The sequence below is a fragment of the Carassius auratus genome, chromosome 24, assembly GCF_003368295.1.
Source record: "Carassius auratus strain Wakin chromosome 24, ASM336829v1, whole genome shotgun sequence".
NCBI classification, from domain to species: domain Eukaryota; kingdom Metazoa; phylum Chordata; class Actinopteri; order Cypriniformes; family Cyprinidae; genus Carassius; species Carassius auratus.
Genome location: NC_039266.1, coordinates 800,024 through 825,846, shown reverse-complemented (window position 1 = coordinate 825,846; position 25,823 = coordinate 800,024). Strand labels below are relative to the sequence as shown.

The window sequence follows — 25,823 nt, the reverse complement described above, 5'->3', positions numbered from 1 at the left end:
TTGGCCACAATTAACGGTACCCTTTTATTCAATACTTTTTGAAACCTCCATTTGCCATTTTAATGGCTCTAAATTTTCTCCTTTGATGCCTGATGAGGTTAGAGAACACCTGACAAGAAATCAGAGACCATTCCTTCATCCAGAGTCACTGCAGACCCTTCAGATTCCCAGCTCCATGTTGGTGCTTCTCCTTTTCAGTTCACCCCACTCTTTATATAGGGTTCAGGTCAGAGAATGGCTATAGCAGAAGCTTGGTTTTGTGCTCAGTGACCCATTTTTGTGATGTTTTTGATGACCCATTATAAGATTTCTAAGAGTCAGTTACTTATTGATTTTTTTATCTGTTGGTATTTGATAGAATCCATGATGTCATGTATCTAAACAAGATGTGCAGAACCTACAAGCAAGCTTATATAAAAAATACAGCAGTATATTTCATTGTACACATGGGGTACTTTTTATCACTGTGTTCACCAAACCCATCTTGAGTGTTTGCTGCTAAAAAGCTCATGTTTTGTTTCATCTGACCATAGAAGCCAGTCTCATTTGAAGTTCCAGTCATGTCTGATAACTGAATATTCTGGAGTTTGTTTTTGGAGAGCAAGAATTTTTCTTGAAGCCCTCCCGAGCAACACGTGGTGGGATATGTAGGTTTTCTGAACCCGTGACTCAACTATTCTCTGCAGTTCTCCAGCTGTGATCCTTGGAGAGTCTTTGGCCACTCAACTCTCCTCCTCACCATGCATTAGGACGATGTAGACATGTCCTCTTCCAGGCAGACATTTTCTATTGATTGTTAATTCTTAATTATTGCTGTGATGGTGAATTTTCACTGCTCTTGCTATTTTCTTAAAGCCACTTCACTAATTTATGAAGCTCAATTATCTTTTGCTGCACAGCAGAAATATATTCTTTGGTTTTTCTTATTGTGACAGATGATTTGAAGTAATTTGGTCTTTTTTCTCCTCCTATATTCCTGTGAAACAAGAAGCCATGGCTGAACAATTTTATGTTCATAATCACACTGGAGTGCTGAAAATGGTAAATATTAATTGGAATATACTTCAGAGATGTCATAAGAATTTCTAAGAGGTACCAATAATTGTGTCCAACATGTATTTGAGAATGTATTTGAGCATTTATTTCATAATGAGTTTTTCCCCCATTTTCAATTGTTTTAGTAAACAAAAACAAACAAACAAAAGTTTAGATTTTTGTGATTTTCCTTTAAAATAAAAAATCCAAACAATTAATATTTGACGCATGCATGTTTATTTTCAGAACCTTCTTTGATCATATTTACCAAGGGTACCAACAATTCAGACAACGTGTGTATGTGTGCATGTGTGTGTGTATATATAAATATATATAAACAGTTTATTTGCAAAAACAGATAACTCCATTTATTTAATTTTCATAAATCGTTTTTTTCATTGTGTTATGTTGTTATTGTGTTTTATTTTGTTAGCTGTATTTTTTGTAGTTATTTAATCAAAACAACCTAACTGCACTTTGATTGATATTAATTGGAATGCAGGATTAGAAAACACACACACACACACACACACACATATATATATATATATATATATATATATATGCTACTATAATCCTAAGAGAAAACTTTATTTTAAAAATGGGGACATAAATAAAATTGATATTTATTTAAATTAAATAGCAGATCGTACAAAAACGTACGAATGAGATTTAACGAATTAGCCACCAATTCGCCAGAACCGAAAATGGTAACAAAAAGCCACAGGATTGCGTTGCAGCCTCGGCGTTGAGGACTGGCCAAAAAGTCATCGGTGACGATGATAACTAATTAAAATAATTTATTTTTTAATAAAAATGTAATTCGTTATTGTATTTTTGTTTATTTGTTCACGAAAATGCTCATGACAACAAACAGTCGCGTCGTTCAGCTTCCAAGCAGTTTACAGATAAATAGGTGACGGGACCTGGCTTCTGCTCTGGAGGAAAGCTCACCCCTCCCCGCTCCTCGCACAGCCGCAGTCGGTGGCAATGCTCGGGCAGACGGCGAAGAGCCGCTATCGCTGCTGGCTGTAACGCTCCTCCGGTCCGGCATCAGACCCCTCCATCCGTCCGCGCGGCGCTGCACCTGCGAGCAGAGCTGCCATTGAGTACCATGGCAAGACAAGAAGCACGCAAAAACATTTAAACAGGCGCCTCTCCTCCAAAAGACAAGGTAGGGAAGCCTCCAAATGGGGAGTGAATGGGAACCGGGTATATCTGAAATAAGTCTGCTTTGCATTTTACAACACATAAATGATTTTTACAGAGCAAGAGCTTAGGCATTATAATAATGCTAAAAGGACTGAGAGGCATTAATGCTTGCAGTGAAGATGTGCTTTAAGAGTCCATATCTGATAGATGAAAGGATGCTGATGCAGGGGCGCTGTTATAAGCAGTGGAACCCGCCTTTATTTAATATCAGCACTCAAAAGGGGCCCTCCCTTCCTTTCTGATTCTCCACCATCATACTCTAGGCTATGATTTAAAATGATCTCAATAATAGCAGATTCATATATCCACTAAATACAAGTATTTGTGTCTTTAATCTATCTTAATTTGATTCTTTGTTCTGCACAAAAGAACAATGAGTTTTAATAGACTAAGAGAAGGAATGCCTAATTGTAGGGAATGGCTAATTATCTACTCATTTCTTTAACAATGGATGATCTGAATGTTTAACTACCATCACATGCACTCTAAATTTTTTTTTTATAAAAAATAAAAAACAATGCAAAAAATCTAAATAAAGACCCATTTTTGGTTAGCTCCATTGGTTATTTACACTATATTTATAGGCAAAATACATATAATCTTGCAGTAAATCACTGAAAAAAATAAAAGTATCAATAATTTTATCTACTGAGAAATAGTGCATTATGCTTAAGGCATTATTTTTAAAATAATTTTGTTTTAAAACAAATACATTTATTTTGTAGTTATTGGTATGGCTCTTTCTTCTGTAAAAGATAGAAAGAAACCAAAAAGCTTCAGTTCCCATTGATTTCCATACGGACAAAACTTAGTGGGAATCAAAATTGGTTAACAACATTGGACACCAAAAGCATCCTCATAATAAACCACCTTCACTTTGTAATACCTATGTCATACTCCTCTCATGAAACAAATTTGTGTCCTCATAAACCACATATACACACACACAAAATGTATAGTTAACTTTTACTTTTTTGGGGGGAACAAAAGTAGTAGATTATTTTGATTTGGTCTTTTTTCTTTACCTATACACCTTATTGTTTTTCTGTGTGTGCCAATTTAGACGGGAGGCAGAATGAGTGAAGAGGTGCCAGTTTCTCCCAGCTGGCTGGCTCAAGAGCCCACCTGGGTCAGCAGCGGCGCAGGAAGCATAGAAAACATCACCGTCGGAACATACCCACCTGCGGTTGTCTTGCCGGCGAGGCCGCCCGCTGAGTTGCTGGTAAACCCATGGGACATCGTGCTGTGTTCATCCGGCACCCTTATAGCCTGCGAGAATGCCCTGGTGGTTTTGGTCATCTGGCAGAACCCAGCACTGCGTGCCCCAATGTTTCTGCTGATCGGCAGCCTAGCTCTAGCCGACTTATTGGCTGGTTTAGGGTTAGTCCTGCACTTTACCTTCGCTTACCTGCTAAGATCTGACTCGGCACAGCTGCTGACTGTAGGTCTGGTGGTGGCATCCTTCTCAGCATCTGTATTTAGCCTGTTAGCTATTACCATCGACCGCTACCTGTCGCTATACTACGCCCTCACCTACAACTCCGAGCGAACGGCCGCGTTCACATACACCATGCTGGTGCTTCTATGGGGAGTTTCATTGTGTTTGGGTTTGCTGCCGGTTACCGGTGTGAACTGCTTGGGCCATGAGGAGAACTGCAGTGTGGTTTGGCCCCTAACAAGAAACAACGTAGCCGTTCTGTCCATCTCCTTCCTTCTACTGTTCGGCCTCATGCTTCAGCTCTACGTGCAGATTTGTAAAATCGTCATGCGTCACGCGCACCAAATCGCCCTGCAGCACCACTTTTTAGCTGCAAGTCCTCACTACGTCACGACGCGGAAAGGCGTATCCACCCTGGCGATCATTCTGGGCACATTCGCAGCTTGCTGGATGCCATTTACGGTTTATTCGCTCATAGCCGATTATACGTACCCGCCCCTTTACACATATGCCACCCTGGTTCCCGCCACCTACAACTCGGTGATCAACCCAGTAATTTACGCCTTCCGCAATCAAGAGATTCAGAAAGCGTTGTGGCTGGTGTGCTGCGGATGTATCCCTGCCAGCGTGGCCCAGCGTGCACGGACCCCCAGTGATGTCTGATGTGCCTAGGGAATTACACAGGCCAGAGATTCCCCCAATACCCCCGGGACGAAAAGGGGTGTGTGTCACCCATTTATGTCTTCCCCTAATTGTTATGTGACAACCACTGCCACAAAATCGTTGCCTGATCCCAATCCGACCAGCTGCCACATCCTTTCCAAGAAAAAAAGGGGAAGAAATGGATGCTGTGTGGCAGTCAGCTGTAAATATCTTGTGTGTTTGTGTGTGTGTGTGTGTGTATGTGTGTATATATATATATATACACATATGCTTTTCCATTTTTGTGGTTGTTTTGGCTTGGCCACAAAGACAGCCCCTGTTGCACAGGCTGTGAGGGAGAAGGAATATGAGGGGCAGCACGAGGCAGTCCTCTTGACTGCATCCTGAAGTTCATTCATCTCGTCCTGCTGTTGCTGCATTCAAGAACGTGCGCTGAACGTTAAGTAACCGCGGTGTGCTAAAAATAGACCAGGGGCTCGGTGATCCGCGCCTTGCATCCTCTGAATATACCGACCCGGAGAACGCACGCACGCGAGAGAGAGGGAGACAGGCACGCTGTCTCTTCTGTTTGATTTAAACCCCAACCCAAGCGTGGCCGAATGTAAAATGTCCTCCAAAGCAGAAAACCATGAAGAGCTAACTACAATCTCAGAATGAGAACCACTCTATAAATAACCGAATCCATCGATGCCTTTATTTCGGTTTAGAATGGAAGTCGAACTGTCTCTGCATTATCTTCCATAAATGAAAGTGACTGGGAGAAAGTGTATGTGTGTTCATCTAAACAGCCCCCTATGAGTAGAGGCTCACTTCAAAGAACTGTTGAGTACAAAACGTGCATTAAGTGGCTGAGAATAAGAGGTTTGTTTATATGCAGCGACATGGAGGATGGAACCGAATGTATTTTCTATTGATTTGCTTTTAATTTGCATTCTCATTGTCGCTCTGAATAGAGCACTGCTCCATTTATTATGTTCAACTGGTAATTATTACTGGATATGGGATAGCTGTCACAATGGTAGTTTATAGCAGTTTGCTTGAATTTTAAGTGTATTGCATTTGCAAAGAATGATGATTTGGGCATGGCATTATAGATATATTAATTAGAGGTATTTTGTTTGAAACAATGCGTGTAAAGCTTTTCACCCCACAATCAAAAGAAAATAATTATTGTACTTTGACATTATTTTCACAAACACAATTCATATGATTTATATAACCCCCTCCCCAAACAAAACAAATCAAGCTTGAAAAATTTGTAACAACTCAGAACACTTTTTCAGCCATTTTATACATGGCTAATGGATGACGCATATATGTCAAAGATATCTGAAATATAATGTTATATAATACATTTATAATCAAATTATATAATTAGTTATAATTATGTAATTTTATAATGTTAGTTTTCTTGTAATTAATAGATGCTTAGGTTAGGGTGTAAAAATTGACTTATCTATTATGGAAGGCCAACATTAAATAATATTCCCAAAATAATTTGCTTCATTGTAAAAAATATTTTGATTTTGGGGTGAAATATGACCGGGCAAGATTTCATGAGATTAACCCCTGATAAATGATATTCTAAAATGATGAAACTGTTCAAAGATGTGCCAGCCAAGCAACACTTCCACTCTTAGATGAGCCTTCCGTAGATTTACATTCAATTTGATTGTTAGTAAACTGGTGAATCTCCTCAAACGGTCCTCACAACACGATTATAATGAGGTAAACAGCTGGCCTCTTAAACCTAGCAAATGTCAGATGAGGGAGAATGTTATTATGAAATCAATCTTCTCGTACTTCCATCGCATCTGAGGCTGGAGTCATGCTACTATTATGAGCTGAAGTTCACCCCTGCTTTTTACCTTATGCCCTCCAAATGCCAACCAGCCACTATCCATTTCAGTGCTGTGGCAGAATCCATCAGCGAGCAATAACTAAGGACCAAGCGTTTCATCAAATAATAGCAATATTCTGGCAGCAATAACAGCCGTTCCCAAGCAAAACCAACACCTCAGCTAGATGGAGAAAAAAAAAACATCCATGAAAAACCCACCAAGTATATACGAGTGGATTCCAAGAACGACTGACAACTGTACTTATTTCAACATCATCCAAATGATATTAGTGAATTTGGGATTAGAAAATAAAGCAGAAACTGGACAGATGTCCCAATCCCTGTAAACATGTCCATAATCTCACAGCCTCGTGTTCTCTCGACCAGAAAGTGACTGAGCCCTGCCTGTGGTCATTTACGATATCTAACTATGAATGAAATCTCTCTGTACACTCAATGTGACCTACTCTGCCGTATGCATTTGCTTTTACGAACTTTAAAGATGCTTATAATGTGTGAGGAACGTGATGTGTAAGGCGTGACTGTCGGTGCATGTGTGTGCGTGTACGTGTGAACGCATGCATATATGTCCGTCTCTCCAGGGACAGTGATGTAGTTGGGGGTAATGATATATATTCCCCATAGACCTGCATGGGCTAGAGTGGATACCAGTCTTCCCATTGCACCCTCTTTACATCGTGCCTGCGGGTCAGACACACCCTCGTGACCTTTTTTGCCTGAGTGACCTCTATTTGATTCCACTGAAACAGCACATGAGCGATAGGGAGCAAGTTTGCGAGTTTTAATAGGGCTTAGCATGGAGGCGATGGTTGGTCAGTTGCGGGCCTCGTCTGATCTTTGAGGAATAACTTATTTTGCTATATTTATCGAAAGTCTCTATTTTTTCCCCCTCAGTCTGGATTATTTCGGAATTCCTGAGATTTTTTCTTTGTATTCTGATGCGCTGTACGGTCTCTTCTGAATGTATCGGCAAAGGAATTATTATCATTACTATGGCCGATCGTCTTGATCCTGTAAATAAGGCATGATACTTTAAGGAGGCATGATGACAACTCTCACCTGATGTCACGGAGTGATTTGGTGATGACGTATTTTTGTAACCTGAAAGTTAGCATCACTCTGGATTCTACTGACAAATACCAATAGGCTTTTGGATTATTGCAGAAAATAAACTCTGTGACTGACAAAAAATCTGATAATCATCATAACAATGATTTTAAGCCTAAATACATTCACCAGAAGTAAAAGATGAACAGAATCAGGTTACCAGTTAACATTTTAACTAATGGCAACATTAGTTTCTGCTTCAAAGAACATATATTCTATGGTTCTCTGTTGGTTAGCCAGAAAAGTTTTCTTTATGTAAATAAAATGTTACCTTTAGGTTAAGAGAAGTTTCCTAGAACGTTTTTATTTGGTTCCCCCAAAAATAACCAAAAGGGAACCATATAGGAACAGTAGTGTAACGTGCTGTGTTTGCTGGGTAGACACCATGTTGAATTTAATGCGGAAAACCAGGCTGTGAGTTACAAAGGCACGCACTGTATAAAGGTCCTACACCACAGAATTTTTTTTCGGAAACATGTTTCTTCGGCTGTCATCAACAGTCAGTGTGTAGACAACAGTACAATCCACTGAACGCCCTACTTTAGTCCCTCACAGCCTTGTTTCCATTTCTGTCAAACTATTAAATGTAGGGCTACCCTGACTTGGGACTAAACTAAAATTGCTTGCAAGAGCGTGATTATGAACCATTTTAGGTGAACTATAAGTGAACTATGAGTAGATTAATTTACCTGTTTTGTATGTATTTTTGCGACTTTGGAGCCCCATACAGTTAAGTGAGTGGAACTCACAGTCATAAATATATCACTGTGGTGATAACAGTAGCTGGCGGTATACGTGCATTTGTTGCTGTCCAAAGCAATCCACCCTTTTCGCGAATTTTATACCCGCTCCTCTAAATATACTCCTAGAACATGTTTGGCGTTTTAAAAGGATTTTATAACTGAGTTTTCAAAGTCAAAAACGACAACAACAACGACAAACATACATAAATATGGTTTCTTTAATGTGCACTGAAAGTCCCATTTAGCTACTAGTTAGCATCTAGGTTTTTCAATACTTTAAAAGCTTTAAAATGTCACAAGATATTGATGTATTTTATTTTATATGAAATATCTTGAGCTTTTGTTAACCACAGATCTTATTTCAGATATTTAACTAAAACCCAAATAACATTGACTTCAGGATGATCAAACTAGAAATGCTAAACCCTTATTTCTGGTTAAAGCCTACAAAAATACGTCATTCCTGCAATGCTTTATTCTGAAACAGTTAACCCTGAGCCACATTTCAGTGTCTCCAATTGCCTGGGCATGCTTGTCTATGGCTGATTGAGAGGGTTAATACTCGATGCACAGCCGTTTGGTCAGAAATGACAGCGGGATTATCACGGTGGCTTTTGAGGGTTAGGCCTCTGCCTAAAACATCATATCTCCTTCTGTTTTTAAAAAGAGCTTTGTAAAATGATGTTACCATGCTTTGTGCCTGGTCTCTGGTGGATTTTTCAAATGCAGATTGACATTTGGTGACTGAATCTTTGATTTAAATAGACTTGTATCCAACTGTAGATGTGTTCTGTAATCTAATGTAAGAGCTTGAAAATGTCAAACTAGAGGGCGGAAAAGGGCTCGGATGGGAGTCTGCCTCCGATTCTGGTTTATTTGAAGAGCTGAAAAGAAAATCATGTCTGGATTGATGTCTTGTGAGGAAACTTTATACATTTTACACTAAGATTCAGACTCGTTCTGTACTTTATTTAGAAACTAGAATCGAAATCTTGAACAATCCGAGGGGCAGTCGGGTGCATCGGTTTCAGCATCTTGTGTACACGTATGCATAGTTTTAACTGTGAAATGCACTTTATTTTTTTGATGAGAAAAGGCACAACAAATGACTTGTCTGCAAAACAGTATTATAAGGATTATAATCAACATGCACTAATTAACATCGTAAGACATTGTGTTAACGTGTTGTCTATTTTTCCAAGGTGTTGGTTGTATACTTTTATTGCTTTGGTTAGTTTAATGAACTGAGAGATCTTGTTAATTTTGTATTAAAAAGAATGTGCTGTGCATTAAAAATATCCTCGCCTGGGTTTATTCACACTCGCACATCAATTGGCCGACTGCCTCAAATCCACTGTTGCCATGGCGATTCCCAGTCTCAGCTGTACTGTTTCCATAGAGACACGAGTCTCGGAATCAAAACTGTCCTGATTCCATGACGAAGACACTCTGAGAGCGGTTTAATGTAATTCGTCAGATTTTTATTGTCGCTACTGCCACACGCACACAGAAACCAGACATCACTGAGCGGACACATTTCAGGTAGTTTAATCAAATTCCTCGAGTCAGTTCACACAAATATAATTATACTGACCGCAGCGTTTCTCAACATACATAGAAACGTTCATGCAGAAACTTCTGACCTCAACATGCTTCATTTATCTTTAGTTCGAGTTGCTATTCACTAAATACAGTATGTCCATATAATTTATTAAATGTTGCATTAAAAAGCATTAGAAAAATTGAAAAAGCATCATACGTGGTAGTTCAGGGAAAAGATTGACTATTTTAGTGTTTCATAATACAGACAGCCTATCGTGCCTTTATGCATTCTGTACAAGATGATTGTGTGTATGGGAAATGCAATGTTAACGTTCGCAGGTGAGTTAGAGAGTAAGTGTCTGTGAATTTTGCACATTAGTATTGTTTCAGTCAGACCAGTCGTTGTCCTCAAGCTCAGATTCATCTTCAGAGTCACTGTATTCCACAGCGATGCGGCGAGACAAGATAGTTGCGACGTCATTGCCCACCGGCTCGTGTTTCGCCTGCTGCTCCTGCTGCTCTTGAACTTTTTTCAGCTGGATGCCTGCAGAACAAACAAACATAAACACAATTAACAACTCATTAACCACATTGATTTTCGATGAGAGATGAACAATAGTGGGGGTGTGCGATGCAATGTGGGCGTCTCTGGCAGTTCAACAAAGTTGATGGAAGTTTAACTTGATGCAAATGAGTCAAGTCAGTTTCCTGTGAGATACTGTAGATGAGTGTAGGAGGAGAAGTTTATGTTACAGGGAGCGATTCCACTGTCCTATATGATTTGTTTCTGCCCACATGCTGGGATATAATAAGAAGCGGATGCGTGGAAAACAAAATTGTCAGAAATTTGATTCATGCAGTGATTGTTTATCTTTTTCAGGAAATGATGCATTATGCACTGCTGCAATTTATAGAAACAAATTGATATAAACAATATATATCGATTTGACAGCATGAATTAAATGAAATTACACACACACACATATATATATAATAAAGATCATATACCAATGATCAAGGAAAAGATGTTTATGTTTAATAAGTGAAATGCTTATGTTCATGACCTAAACACATTACGTACCCATTCTTATAGCTGCGAGCAGGTCACTACGGGCGTCGTTCATGGGCTGGGCCTCATTAGGCACAGAGGGCCGTTTGGGAGTGATGGATTGGGCTGCACTGGGGGGAGGGGGTGGGGCTATTGGTGGAGGATGGGCAGCCATTGGTCCAGAGGTAGGTGGAACGGATGTGGCATAGCCAGCGACTGCTCCCATTGGTCCTAGATGTCCTGGATGCGGGACCGGTCCCATGGGCGGCATAGCAAAAGCAGTTTGTGCTGATGGGATGACAGCTGGTGGTGGAGGCAGTGGCCCAGAATTCATGTAATCAACACTGTCAAGAGAGGAAGGAAATTAAATGCTTTTTCATGTAATTCAACTTATGCTATATAAATTCAGAAGTAAAATGTCTGACTGCTTGTCACAAACATGTTGACCATTAGGTGGCAGAATTTGCATGTGTACAATATAGAGCAGGTGGTTTCAAACTGATACCAAGACAGGGTTATTCTACACTAGTCAGCATCTGAAGGGATCAAAACCTTTCATCGAAGTCTTAGGGCAACTTTGATTAACTTTTTTGATCCACTTCAAATGTTGACTATTATAGTTAACTAAAGCTAAAACTGAAACAACACCCATTTCATGAACACATTTTGTTAACGTTAAGCGAAATAAAATGAATGTAAAAACGTTTTAATCTAGTTTAATTTTTTTATTCAACATTCCTCATTTAGTTTAACTTCATGTATTAAAAAAGCTAAAAAGGAAATCAAAATTAATTTTATATATATATATATAAACATAAGCTAGCCATAAACAACAAAACAAGTACAACTTTAAAACTAGATTCATAATATTAATAAAAACTATAACTGCATCTTTTATCATATAATTATATAATATAATTTTATATAATATTGTTTTATTATAGAGACAAAATATTAACAAAAGAAAAGAATCGGCTTTTAAATTGAAATATTTATATTGAATATTTTATTTGGTAAAATATTACTAAAAATATTATTTTACATTTGACAACATTTCTTTATTAGATTATATATTATTATATTTATACAAATATATTATTATATTCATTTATATTTTTTTAAAATTTTATTTTTCTAAACTACATGCAATATTTGATAAAATATTGTATTAGAATAAAAATAATTCTGATTCATTCTGATTCATTTTGAAAAGTTTTTAAATATTATCTCTCATCATTTCTGAAAAGTCATTAGAAATTCATATAGTGTAACAGTAATATTATAAAATTTAATATATAAATTCACACATAAATTTTAACAAACTTAAAAATACACATTAGAAAATGCTCTCCTAAATTTTCCATGGACCCCCTACCACCCCTGTGGTTTAAACGCCTCCTGGTATGGAGAAACTTTCAAAGTTTTCAAGTTTGAAAAAAAAAAATCTGATAAACATTACAGACCAACAACCAAGTTTGTTCACAACTAATCAATTAATCTACATAAAAATGACAAACCTGTAGTCGACAGGTGGGAGGGTCATAGAGCCATTAACGGTGTTTGATGCTGGTGGAGGGGGCGGAGCCTGGTGCGGACGACCCAGTGTGCCAGAACGGTAAGCCATAGACCCTCCCCGGTAATCCTGGTCCATACTCATGTGGCTATGAGCTGACAGGGCTGCCATACTGGGTGGAGGCCCCGAGTAAGTGTGCGCATAGCCAGCATGATTGGCCATAGACAGATAACCATGGTCTGCATGATCTCCGTGAGACCTGCATGAGTTATGAAGTTAATTAAATCAACCTGAGTTTATATGTGTGTATTTAAGTGCATGTACAGGCTGTGTTACCTGTGTTCTGGGGACATGGGGCCCTCCGTGGAGCCTCCTCTGTGCACAGTGTGGGAATGTCGATGATCAGGTCTCAGTTCCTTATCGAAGGCCATCATGTTCCATTCCTGCCTGCGGTTTCTCGCTTTACGCACCTTCTTCACCTCTCTCTGCAGTGTGCCATCCACACATCGCCTCTGCTCCTGTCGCAAAGTATCAAGTGACAGAGAGATGTTTAATTATCACATATCACCTCATGAATGACTATTATACTATGTATAACTAGGCTCAGCGAAATGCTGCATAATGGGACACAATCACAGCTAGTCACAACATATTTGATATTTAATATACATTTATGTGGAATGCGAGGTTTGACAAAAGATACACCATACAGTATACGGTTTGATTTCACCATACAATACCAGTAAGTTTGGGTTGGTAAGATTGTGTAATGTTTTTAAATAAAGTCTGATCAAGGCTGCATTTTTTTAATATAAAAAAAAAAATACTGTAAAAACAGTAATGTTATGAAATATTATTACAATTTAAATTAGCTGTTTCCTATTTAAATACATTTAAAAAAATATTTTATTCCTGTGAAGGCAAAGCTGAATTTTCAGCAGCCTTAAGTGTGACGAGATGCTACAGAAAATCATTCTAGCGTGCTTATTTGCTGCTCAAGAAATAGTTCTTATTAATGTTAATGATGAAAACTTAGATTTTTCGATGAATAGAAGTTCATAAAGAACACCATTTGTTTTAGATATTTTTTGTAACATAATAAATGTCTTTAGTGTCACTTTTAATCATTTAAATGCATCCTTGATAAATAGATAAATAAATAAAATTTCTTTAAAGGGGTCTTCGGATGCAAAATGTAATTTTATATTTTGTTTCACAACTGAAATGTGTCTAATGATTGAATGATGAATTTTTTTTTTAATCCCAATAAATCATAAGCAGTGTCTCAGATCAAAATTATGTTATAGACATTTCATTAAAACCCTAAAGAGTCATATCAACTTGTGGAAAATGGTCATCCAGCCAAAGCAGAAAGAAAGAAAGAAAGAAAAAGTTTTCAACCTTCTGTCGTCTCTTCTCTTTCCTCTTGTCTTCTGTGTCCTGTAGCATCTTCTCCTTCCACAGGTCAAAGAAGTAGGAGGGGTCAGTGTAGAACTTGAGCCCCTCTTTATCATCATCTCTGGGAAAAACATTTTTAATTAAAAAAATAATTTTCGGGATTGATTTTTATTATTCAAAACTATTGTAAAAAACTTTTCTCAATTAATCTCTCAATAAAACAAAGAGGGTGATAAATTTGGTTCCAGATGCATTTATGTAACCGTTCCTATTCAGAAAGCTGGCTTTTATAGACCTCTTCAGATGAGAAAAGGATGTTAAAAGCATCTTGATGCATCTTTTCTGACTGGCTGGTTTTTCCAAAAGTGCTATTAATTGGCCATTAATCATTTATGCAAAATCGCCAACTACTTTGTAAAGCGCATACAGCCGAACAGACAGAAAAAAGATGAGTCAGAGCGCAGCCACTGTCCCTTGAAATATTTGCTCCACACATTCTGCATTAGATCTGTTAAAGTATTCATGAGTGGCCTATATTCCCTTACCTTGAGAACTAGCACTCACATGAACTACATCTGCCGCTTTAAGAATTCATCACTGCTCTATATTCCTTAAAGAGACTTCTGTACATTCATCTATGTACAGAACTTCTAATACTCCGTACTTCTAATACCTATTAATATTTTGGGAAAGCATTAATACCTCATTTATTTATGGTATATTCAATGGTATTTTCTGACCAGTCTAATCTGCCGAGGCAGTAAAAGAATAATGTCTGAGTTTAAGATTTGGAAAAATGTATGTTTTAGGGATTAAATGAAGTCCTCTACTACTCACTGGCAAACACAACTGGGTACATATGATTAAACAGATGTAAAGACCAATAACTATTTAATATGCAAATACTGAATGCAGACCTTTTATATCATTATAATTATATAATATAATAATAAACTGTATTATAGTATTGTCATTGTTATTATTATTTATTATAGTCATTTCAAATAGAAATGTAAAAAGTGATTAACAAAGTGATTTTCACCATTTGGTTTGCAAAATCGGACCCAAACGTGTTGTACACACACCTGTAGGGTGAGAGAATATTAAGAGGAGGTGGTTTATCACTCAGATTGTACATCTCCATCACCGGGTTCGGTACGCTGTTCTTGGACACCACCTTCTGGTCCTGTATGGTAGAGCTTTTAAAAGCCTTCCTCATGTTTATGTCCTGAAGAGAGACTGCACAGGGTGAAGGAGAAACAGAGAGATTGATTACACCAGCCCTCCAGAGAGTGTAAAGTAAACTCTAGTATTGATCTTTCATTGAAAACAGAGGTGAGTGCACGCTTTGGTGTGGGTAATAGAGGAACGTCATGAAATTTGTGCATTATTTATTTTTTGTTGATTTTGGGTTTGGAGGGATACAGTGGTATTGATCTGGCACTGGAGCTATATAACCGCAGAGAAGTGTTTCTGGGACGAATTGTTACCGTGTATTGAGGAATGACCCTGAGCCCTTGTTTCCCAGAAACAGACTCACCCTCCTCAACCGTTGAGTCCAGCTGCGTGACCTTGACGGCAAGTCGGTCAATCCGATCCTGCAGAGAGTTCGCCCGCAAATAGAACATGTTTGCCTCATTGAAGAGCTCTCCGAATATGTCTTCAGCATGTTTACCTTTCAAGTAAGAGAAGAACACGGTGAAGTGAGGAAAAGACATAATATGAATATATTTAATGTATATATATTTCAGCTCAAAATCTTTAATGATACTACTGTCACCTCGGCAAGCAAGTACTCACATTTTAAATAAAATCTTATTAGAAGCAAATAGTTTGTTGGAGTGGACATGACATGACAGCAGTGGCACAGCTGTAATTTTCTGTAAATGTACAGTACTTGAATTACTTCCACACAAATATCTACATTTATTTCCCTCTTTAATGTTTTTTGCTTTTAAAATGTAACAGTTCACATAATGTTTATGCCTATTTTTGAAGACTGAAAGACTAGGTGTAAAAAAAAAAAATAATAATTTTAGTGAACCAATAACTTATTATATAGCTCATTTTAATATAATAACAATATATATATATATATATATATATATATATATATATATATATATATATATATATATATATATATATATATATATATATACACACACACACACACACACACACACACATAAAATACTAATTAATCATAATAATTAACAAAATAATTTACTAATATTAATAATAATTAAACGTAACTATTATTTAATAAAATAAAGTTACATAAAAGTTCCTGTTATTAACTAAATTATATAAATTATACATTTCCTTTTATTAATATTTACATGAATTATTTGTTATATTATTATAAATTATTATATTATTATAAATTATTCAGTTATTCATAATACACATTACATTATTTAAAAAAAAATCTGTGTTTAAAATCTGAGGCTTCACATACATAAAATACAGAAAAGACAGGACATTAAGGAAAGGAAATATAAATAAGCTACTTTTAGATTCTGGGCCTGTTCGAAAAAACATGAAAGAAAAAAGAAATCGATGGAAAAAGGGATAATGTTCTGGCAGAAAATTACAAGGACCTTTTCCGTTAAGTTTACATTTCTTTCAAGCCTAAAAACACCACACAATACAACACCTGTGAAAAACTCCTTTATATTAATATAATACCTTAGGCTACACTTTTACAGACTTGTGTGTGTTGGAGAAACGTTTGAAAAGAAAAACAAATACACTTAATTTTACCACCTCAACTAGGGCTATTGATTACTGTGTGTTTAACAAAAGCACACAGGAAAATATTTACAGGAAGGAAAAGTGTCTGTTCCTTACAAATTCCTGGCCTACGACCCAGTGTGTGTGCACACACACACACACACACACATATACCACACATCACGCACAGTACTACACCCACCAACACATGAAAAGCATGTTTCCAGACATGCACAAGCTATTTTTGTCACACGCACACATCGTCTACAGCTCTGCCTTCAAGTCCAATGGGCTGTCATTTATATTTAATCCACACAGCTGCTACTGAAGGCCCTCTCCTTCTACAGGCATCCACTAAACACCGCTAGCAGAGGCACAGTAAAGACGCTTGAGGGGATTTCAGGGTCAGCTGGGGAGTTACAGAACAGGTGGATGGAAAAAACAACAGAGGACAGATGGATGCACAAATCAGTAGCTGGATAAAAAGCGAAAGACTTGTCCATTCAGAAGACATGTTTTGAAGATAATGGTCTTATGTAATGCAGATGTAGTGTCCCGAGGAATTATTATTAAGGAGATTCTCTCTAGCATCGTGAGCTGAAGATACTACTACAACTGGATCACTAAATTATAGTGTACACAGAGTTGGAAAACAAACCAAATGTCTAAAATCAATAAGAAATGGACGTTTTAGAGTAATGTAATGAAGTATAGTAAAAGCATCAAGATTTTTTACATTTTCTATAGATATTTTCTGTAGACATTAAGATATGTTTTGATTAAATCCAAAAGATTGATGACTCTGTATAGATGAAAATGAAACTAAAACATTGTCAGGCTCAGAAAGGTAGAAAGGACGTGGTTAAAATAGTCCATGTGACATCAGGGCTTCAACTGTCATTTTACAAATCACCGAGAATACTTTTTGTTTGCAAAGAAAACAAAAATTAATGACTTTATTCAACTTCTCTTCTGTGTCACCATTCTTTGTGCACAAAAAGTAGCTATTCTTGTAGCTTCATAACATTACTGTTGAACCACTGATTTCATCAAATATATCTTCATTTTTGTTTTAAAGATGCATGAAGGTGCACTTTTGGGTGGATTATTCCTTTAATGCATGCAACTAAAAGAGTTGACCACTAAGTGATCAAGCACAATGTTTGGGACAAAATAACTGAGAAATGTCCCCAAATGTTAGCTTTAATAACTCCCTTTTGGGAGAAAAATTGTTTACAAATATATTTATGCCCTTTCAAATGTATATTTCGGGCCATTATGTTTTTTATTATTATTATTTTTTATATATGTTTTTATTCAGCATGGATGCTAAAATTAATCAAAAGTGACAGTAAAGACTTACATTACAGACTAATAATCAAGGAATCTTGGGAAAAAAAAGTATAAAACTATTTTCAACATTGATAATAACAAAATTTGTTTCTTGAGCAGCAAATTAGCATATTAGAATGATTTCTGAAGACTGGAGTGATGATGCTAAAATAAATAACATTTTAAAATTGATTGAAATAGAAAACAGTAATTTCAAATTGCAATAATATTTCACATTGTTACTTTTATTACTATATTTTTGATCAAATAAATGCAGCCTAGGTGAGCGCTTCCTTCAAAAACTTTTACAAATCTTACAGACACCAAAATACAAGATGTATTAATGCTTAATTAATGCATGCTTAATTTAAAATGCTTATAAAGGCACTGCCTTCATATTACTACAGCAAATTGCCTACTACTGCACACAGCAAAAATTAAGTTTACGAACAACTACTTTGGCAGAAGAATTGTTTATTCCTATACTATTATCACAAAAAAAAGAGTCTCTAATGCACAAATTAAATTTGTAAAGCACCAATTTAATTTTGGATTAGGATTAGTCCTTACTAATGCTAATTAGCGTCGATCAACAACAACAGAAGCTAAAACTGAGTCCCAAATTAGCCAGGTGTTAAAGAAAGAAAATGATTTTGTAACTTACTGAGACTGCTGAGTTGGCGTATGATGGATGAGAGTGTGTTGTTCATCACACACTCCAGCTCGCTGCCGATGCCCTCCGGTAGCACCCCGCGGCACAGGTGCCTGGGCTCAATGTTTCTCTTCACCAGCGGCATGACTGCTGACCCTTATACAGCCGCAGCGCACTCTACCTGCCCAGACAAAACCCAAACACTGGATTTAAAAACACGCATATGTGCACAGACTTCTGCTGAGGTATGAAGGCAAGGTCTATCTATCATCAGTTTTCAGATGTATTTGGAAAAAGCTCATATTATATAACAGACACCCACACATTGAGAGAGAGTGAACATTGCAATGAAACTGGGACAGTTGGAGATCAAGAAAAGGGAACTGAGTAACTCGGATTTTGGTTAACCCTCTTACACTGGTCAAAACCCACACTGACCTCTGACTCTGAAATCACACGCCTAACGTTCAACACAAATGAAGCTCAATCCGTTCCAACACAAACAGAAATGCCGACTGTAACTCCCTTCACAAGCAGCCCCGGATGGAAGGATTACAAAGCATTAAGAAAAGAAGATACCGTCAAAGTAATCCTGTTCATCATCCGAGCTGCCCAGCTGTAGATCAAAGGACAACAAGAGATGCAAACTCATCATTTGTTTAAGGAAACAGATGACATTCTCACTTCTAATCATAGTCTACTGAATTCAAGGTACATTATTTGGTTTGCATGACGTGCGGCAATCAGGAAACAATATTATTTCTTTCTTTTTACACTTTTTTTTTATTAACAAAATCTATAATAAAAGATTTTAATTGATTATAGTAATATAATATCCTAAATAATTATTTTTCACTTTTTTGTTTTACATTATTTAAAATTTCATACTGAATACAGAGTTAAAACATGATAACTTGAGAATTATATATACTGCAGTTCAAAAGTCTGGCGTCTCTAAGATTTTATAAAAATGAATTGATTTGGGTCAGAAATATATATATATATTTAGCAAGGATGCATTCAATTTATAAAAAGTGACACAAATAAGATTTTATAGTATTACAAGAGATTTCGATTCCAAATAAATTCTGTTCATTTGAAATTTCTATTCATTATACAATCCTGTTCCAGAATCCTGAAATAAAATGTAGGTTTTCACAAACATATTAAGCAGCAAAAACGGTTTTCAACATTTTTTATTATATACTGTATATGATATATATATTATACATTTAATCTTTGGATAAAAGGCTCTGCTAAATGACTAGATGAAAATGTACATCAGAATATTAGAATGATTTCTGCAGGATCATGTGACACTGAAAACTGGAGTAATGATGCTAAATATATGAGCTTCTATGTTTCCCCATATATTTATTTTTATTCATTATTTATTCTTATTATTTATTCATATTTCCCCATATTGTCTCAGACATCTTTACATCATTTAAAATATATATAATAGATATGAAATCAAAAACTTCTACAGAATTGCAAAAACCGAACCATAACAATTTGTTTGCACTAAATTTGTGCGCGTTCTGTGTATATTTATGTATATATAAATACACACACACAGTATAAATATATTTTTATATTTACGTCTATATTTGTATTCAAAGAATTTATATTATAAATATATTTAATATATAAACAACAGATTTTTCTGAAATATATACATGCATGTATGTGTATTTATATATACAGTACATAATAAATATACACAGCACACATAATGTAAACAAAAACTTTTATTTTGGATGCGATTAATCACGATTAATCGTTTGACAGCACTTATTTAAACATGGTCTTCTGTGAAGTTATTTATGTTAAATACAGTCAAACCAATATGGTATAATATTATTGCATTTTATAATTCCATATTATATTTTACTCATATGTTTTAAGACAGCTTGCTGCTTTTTGTCTATGCATGACACAAAATAAATGTTGTGCATTTCCATGTGCAAAGTTTCTCATCCCTCACATAAGTAGCCTAACTAAGCCGTGTCATCTGGTTCAACTGGACGCCATGACAGAATGCTCCCATCTGTGAAACAATAACCCCCACAGTGATTGGCCAGCAGAGAGGCCATCTGCTGTGTGATTGGCTAAGGGGGGTTGAAAGTCAAAGATTAGGGACAAGAAAAAAGGGATGGTGGGACAGCTTCTCAGAGGTCATCTTATCTGCCTCTTTCCCTGCTTCCTGTTTTCCAGCTCCACACCCAACTCTCCACTTCCTGTTCCTCTCTGTGTCACATCTCTAACTTCCTGTCGTCCCAAACAGCTAAAACAATGATGCAGTAGGGGTGTAAAGCAAGTTCATTTGCACACAATCACAACATTGAAATACTGCTATGTAACCACTTATTTCCTCTCATATCCCGCTTGTACAATCTAAACATAGCTATGAATGCAACTTGTGACTACTCCCTGAAACCAGGCTCAGATGGAATCCACTGACTTTTCCACCTTTTCTATGATGTTTTTCTATCAAATGTGGTTTATTTGTGGTAAAATGTGTTAAATGGAGCTGAAAGGCAGCTAATAGTATTACTAAATTAGGTAAAACATTCGATAAAAGCACATGCAACATTATGAAAGACAGAATTACATAAAACTTAATTTTACGTTTATGAATATGTATGTTTATATTTATATATTTATTTATTTTTAAGATTTTTTTAATATATAAATTGCAACTAAAAGGCAGCTAAAAACATTATTAATTGGCCAATACATTTAATAAACGTAAATGCAACATTGAGAATTACAGAATTCTGTAAAATGTATTCATAAAAGATAAAGTGTGTTAAATGTGTTTTAACGTTTAACAAAAATGCATGCAACTTTGAGAATGACTGGATTCTAAAAAATTGGTTTATATTTGGTCAATATTGTTAATAAAGAAAAAAAAAAATTATGTATATAAATATATATATATATAAAAATGTTAAAATGGTGAAAGTCATATAACAGCATCATTAACTGGGCCAAAACATTAATTAAACAAATGCAACATTGGGAATGACACAATTCCATTAAAAAAAAAAATCTAATTTGGAAATATATATCTAAAACTATTTATGTAGAATTACATAAAATATACTTATAAAAAGCAAAATGTGTTAAGCTTTAATAAACACAAATGTAACAAACATAAATCCAACCCTGAGAATAACCAAATTCTGCAAAATAGATTTAAAATATATATTTTTTTAAAATATGTAACAATTTGCAGAATTACATAAAATAGATTCACACATGCCCACATGTATCTCAAAGGCCAATGGATGCAGGCACGTGCACAGGTAGGGCTCAACCTGTGCAGAGCACATGCCCTTTTTGCCCTTACACTCCGAAGTGCCCTTTTTTTGGTGGTGTTTTTTTTTTTATTTTATTTTTTATCAATGCTATTGGTCACCCTTTACATCTGTCTGTCTGTTTTACAAATATTTAGCAAATGAAAGTTCTTAAAACGAGCTTGTGTAAATCTTATTCGATCCTCAAGCTGTCAGTAAGCTGATGACTCCGCCCCCTCTATATTCATTGAATCAACTGAAGTTCCACAGCAGCCGCACGATAGACAACAGCTGAGCTGAACAAAGTTTTGCGAAGGGTAAATAAATATCTTGTTGTTTGAATAAGTACTACTAAACACTATGTCTATAAAGGCTCATATTTTATTTATTTGATGTCTGACTGACTCACTGAGACATGTGGGACGTCGCCTGAGAGAGAGGGCTAGCATTTGCCATCTAGTCATAGCCAGCACTTAAATAGCCTGTGCATACAGTTGCATTTCATCTTTAATAAAATGCTATTTTGGCCAAATGCATTTTACCACAGGAAAAACTGAGCGCTCCGTCTATATAGCTACAAAAACGAATTTGTAACCTAGAAGAAAATGTAATGTGATCCCGGCAGCGGCAGGCGCCGTCGCCGTTTTAATGACGGACAGAAAAACAACAACATTTGCACACATTCACTGGTCAAAAACGATAAATTGATAAGTAATACAACAACATATAATTTGTTTTTACCATCGGAAAATCATAACAGGTGCGCCCCCCGCGCTGTTTCGTACTGGAACCTACACAAAGCGACGAGTGATCCTCGTCACCTGATAATAAATTTCTTTTTTGATTTATGATTGCTGATACACTTAATTTATTAACATTTAGGCTAATCATGTTATGGTATACTCTCCGCTCGTCCTCACATGTATAAAATGTTGTAAAACATTGTTTTACTACAGTAATTTAGTAGTAACAAAAAAAAAAAAAAAAAAAATTACAGAAGATCACTGAAATCTTTATATTTTATCATGCAGAATGTAATTCATGATTCATTCCAAGGCTTCATTTATTTGATCCAAAATACAGCAAAATCAGTAATATTGTGTAATATTTTTACAATTTCAAATAACTGTTTTCTATTTGAATATTTTAAAATGTAATTTATTTTTGTGATCAAAGCTGAATTTTCAGCATCATTACTCCAGTTCAGTACTCTTCAGTGTCACGTGATCCTTCAGAAATGCTTTTCACTGCAACTGTACTTTTCACTATTTTTATTTATTTTTTCATTGCTGGCTTATTTTAGGGAAAGTGTAGTGAATAAGAGACCTTCAAGAGACCAACATCCCTGGTCCACCACAGTATCAAATTTTTGCCAGATACATGGCTCACAGAAGGTTGCTGTTGTATTAGGTTTAAAGAAGCCCTTAAAACCCTGTTTATCTATATTATCTAATTATCTAATATTATTATGGTCGTTATTAATCGTGAATAAATCTAAAGCTTTTGAGACTATTATTTTGTGTTATTGAATTTGTCATGAAGATGTGACCATTTCTTCCTTTTATGCAGGCTTACTAAATAATCTTGATATAAAAGGGGGGGGGGGTGCCCTTTTTCAGTTTCAGCACATGCCCCTCAAAAGGTCTGTGCACGGCCCTGAATGGATGCATTTTTAAATTAGCCACAACATTTCATAAACATTAATATACATAATGCGTACTTAAATTCAGTAGACATTTGTGGAGCTTTATTTATTTCATGTAGACCTGCACATAATAACACTCAGAAACTAAACCTGAACAATAATTGTTTAACATGCATAAGAACTGTAGTTTGATACATTTACTCTAGTAACATCATGCAAGTGGCCACAAAGTCCATTGTTCTTAGACACCGCCTTCCAAACCAGTGCGCTTCCCATTTAAAAGTGAAAACGACAAACAAACTGCCTTCTGCAAGGAGACCTGAGCTTTGCTGCAGAGATGCCACCAGGCCTCACACATGCACTCAGACACTGCTGTTGTTGTAGTCTAATGAGGTTCATGTCTGTGAGTGTTGTAATGTGTTCATTAAGCGTACCATTCTCCATGGCATTGTAATTCTGCAGCACAAGGCAGTATGGACACAACCCACACTAATTACAAAGGGCATTGAATTAGGACCATGTCCGGAGAGGGGCCAGAGAAACAGAGCAGACAAATAGACAGGAATGTGAGTGTGAGTGGCATGAAAAGCAGTTTGTGAGATAGTTAGACGAGAAAGTGAACAGTTTCGGGTGGGAAGAACATAAACCGTACTGAAGCAATCCAGAAAGAAGAGTGAATGAGAGGAAAAAGTGCAAGAGAGAGAGAGAGAGAGAAGAGAGGATGGGGGAGGGCGAGTGGCAGGGGACCTCAGGGAAGCCACTCTGAAAGGTTCTCAGGACAATAACCCTCCGTTCACAGGGCAACAGAGGAGTTCTCCCATGCATGTTCTGTTCCCTCCCCCAACCCTCTCTCTTCTTCAAATAAAAGAAGCAATCCTGCCTCTCTCTCCTTCTCAGCGGCCCTCTTTTTCCATGAATCTGTGCCTACTGCAAAAACCACACACATAAAGAGCACTTCAGACAGACAAAATGTAACCTACCATCTTATAATAACGCGAAAAAGAGTGTATAACCAGAAGCAGACAGTTTGAGATGCTGGAATATAATGTAAACATACAAATAATTCGTGTGCATCAGCTGTTTAGAGCCCCATTAGTGCTGCTGACAGGCTTTTAAGTCCCTCAGACCCATCCAGTGACCACAGGAGGCCACATCCTGTCCAAACTTACGAGGGAGACACGCATTCACTCTCAAAACGCTGTTTGAAACGTAGAAAAGCCTGGATGGCAATGCATTAGCTATTCATAACTTAAGTACAGCGCATCTCTGCGCGTTAGACTGCATTAATATTTCAGCACGGATCACGTCACACATGAATGTCACGAGCCAGTTGCTCCGAGACTTCCGAGTGTGAGCGAGGACTTATCTTAAAAACACTGTATGTGTATAATATTTGAACACTTTCGGGTGCAATTCTTTAAGTTTTTACTGTTTGTTGATTACTAAACACTTAAAATTTTAAAGTTGCGGAATTATGTTATGTGTGATATTATTTGATAACAGTTTACTGAAAGAGCACATTCAGTCGTGACTATGTTGATCTGAAACTTTATTATTCTTAGGACATATTATAAATGTATAAGGCACGTAACATACGCTCGTTATTATACACGATATCAACGTTATTGTTAATATAACAGAATAAACAGCAAAAATAAAACATCAACAATTATATCATCAACATAATCTCGGCATTAATTAAAAAATAAAATCAAAATAAACTCCCCACTAAAGAAACCCAAACCTCATGTACTATTTATTATATAAAGCGCAATAAACAGTAAATATAACAAGTGGAATATGACAAAATAACTACATTAGCGAAAATAAGTAACTGATGCTTACCAAAAATTAATTTTGTTGAGAATTATATTCGCTCACATATCCAGGCTTTCAGCGGTCCGGATTGCCATCCTGTGTCTCCATCGGTCCATCTGACCATTCCAAACAATCCGCTTGGGGCGGGGCTTATTGGGTTGTTCGCACCAATCAGCATTTTAGAAAAGGAATTTAACGCGCCACCATTTGTCGCACTCAGCCTATCAGATGAGAGGCTAAAGATGATTGACAGAGATTTCCAGGTCATTAAACGATAGGGCAGCTGTGTGAGGGCGGGCTCTATCTGGGGATATTAGGTGGGCTTTAAACACACCACAGCGAAAATACTTAAGAAAACTAAGGCTACTTCTTATATAAGCACAAATATAATTGAAAACACTCTAAACAGCACTTTAACAAACGTTTGGTAATCGTGAATATGGTTTAAAATAGGGCGAGGGACAGCAATGTCCACTAACTATGAGTGGTGGGGGAAATGTTGACTGAAAATGTTGATCGATTGTTACCAAAACTGGGACAATATGTCTGGACATATTTTAAAACCCTGATTAATGTGGCTTGGAGCGATAAACATTAAAATAAATGAAACTTTCTAAATGTATAAAATAATAATAATAAAATAATTTTAAACATTGGGTCACAGAACTGAAGATTTAGTTCAATTTAAGATGCCATTCAGCCAGGAGTTAAATAAATGTGACTTTTATGTAAAATGTAAAATTAGTTAATAAAATAGCTTAACAATTACCACTGTAAT

General features: G+C 36.3%; 2 protein-coding genes across 3 annotated transcripts; one reads left to right on the top strand and one right to left on the bottom strand.

The window, feature by feature from the left end:
• Positions 1-1,928: 1,928 nt before the first annotated feature.
• gpr12 (G protein-coupled receptor 12) lies at positions 1,929-6,378 on the top strand. The gene is made up of 2 exons (XM_026200506.1): positions 1,929-2,209; positions 3,311-6,378. The coding sequence occupies exon 2, from the start codon at positions 3,323-3,325 to the stop codon at positions 4,346-4,348; it is 1,026 nt and encodes a 341-aa protein (XP_026056291.1). The 5' UTR covers positions 1,929-2,209; positions 3,311-3,322; the 3' UTR covers positions 4,349-6,378.
• A 3,213-nt stretch (positions 6,379-9,591) lies between these two features.
• Positions 9,592-25,178, bottom strand: wasf3b (WASP family member 3b). Of its 2 annotated transcripts, none has more exons than XM_026200504.1 (9): positions 25,073-25,178; positions 18,293-18,461; positions 15,101-15,235; positions 14,646-14,799; positions 13,564-13,681; positions 12,499-12,680; positions 12,167-12,421; positions 10,683-10,993; positions 9,592-10,145 (listed from the first exon to the last, which is right to left on the bottom strand). In XM_026200504.1, the coding sequence occupies exons 2-9, from the start codon at positions 18,423-18,425 to the stop codon at positions 9,988-9,990; spliced, it is 1,446 nt and encodes a 481-aa protein (XP_026056289.1). In that variant the 5' UTR covers positions 18,426-18,461; positions 25,073-25,178; the 3' UTR covers positions 9,592-9,987. The 2 variants fall into 2 exon arrangements, with proteins under 2 accessions (XP_026056289.1, XP_026056290.1); XM_026200505.1 differs by having other exon boundaries at positions 18,293-18,457; positions 25,073-25,165.
• Between the last annotated feature and the right edge of the window lie 645 nt (positions 25,179-25,823).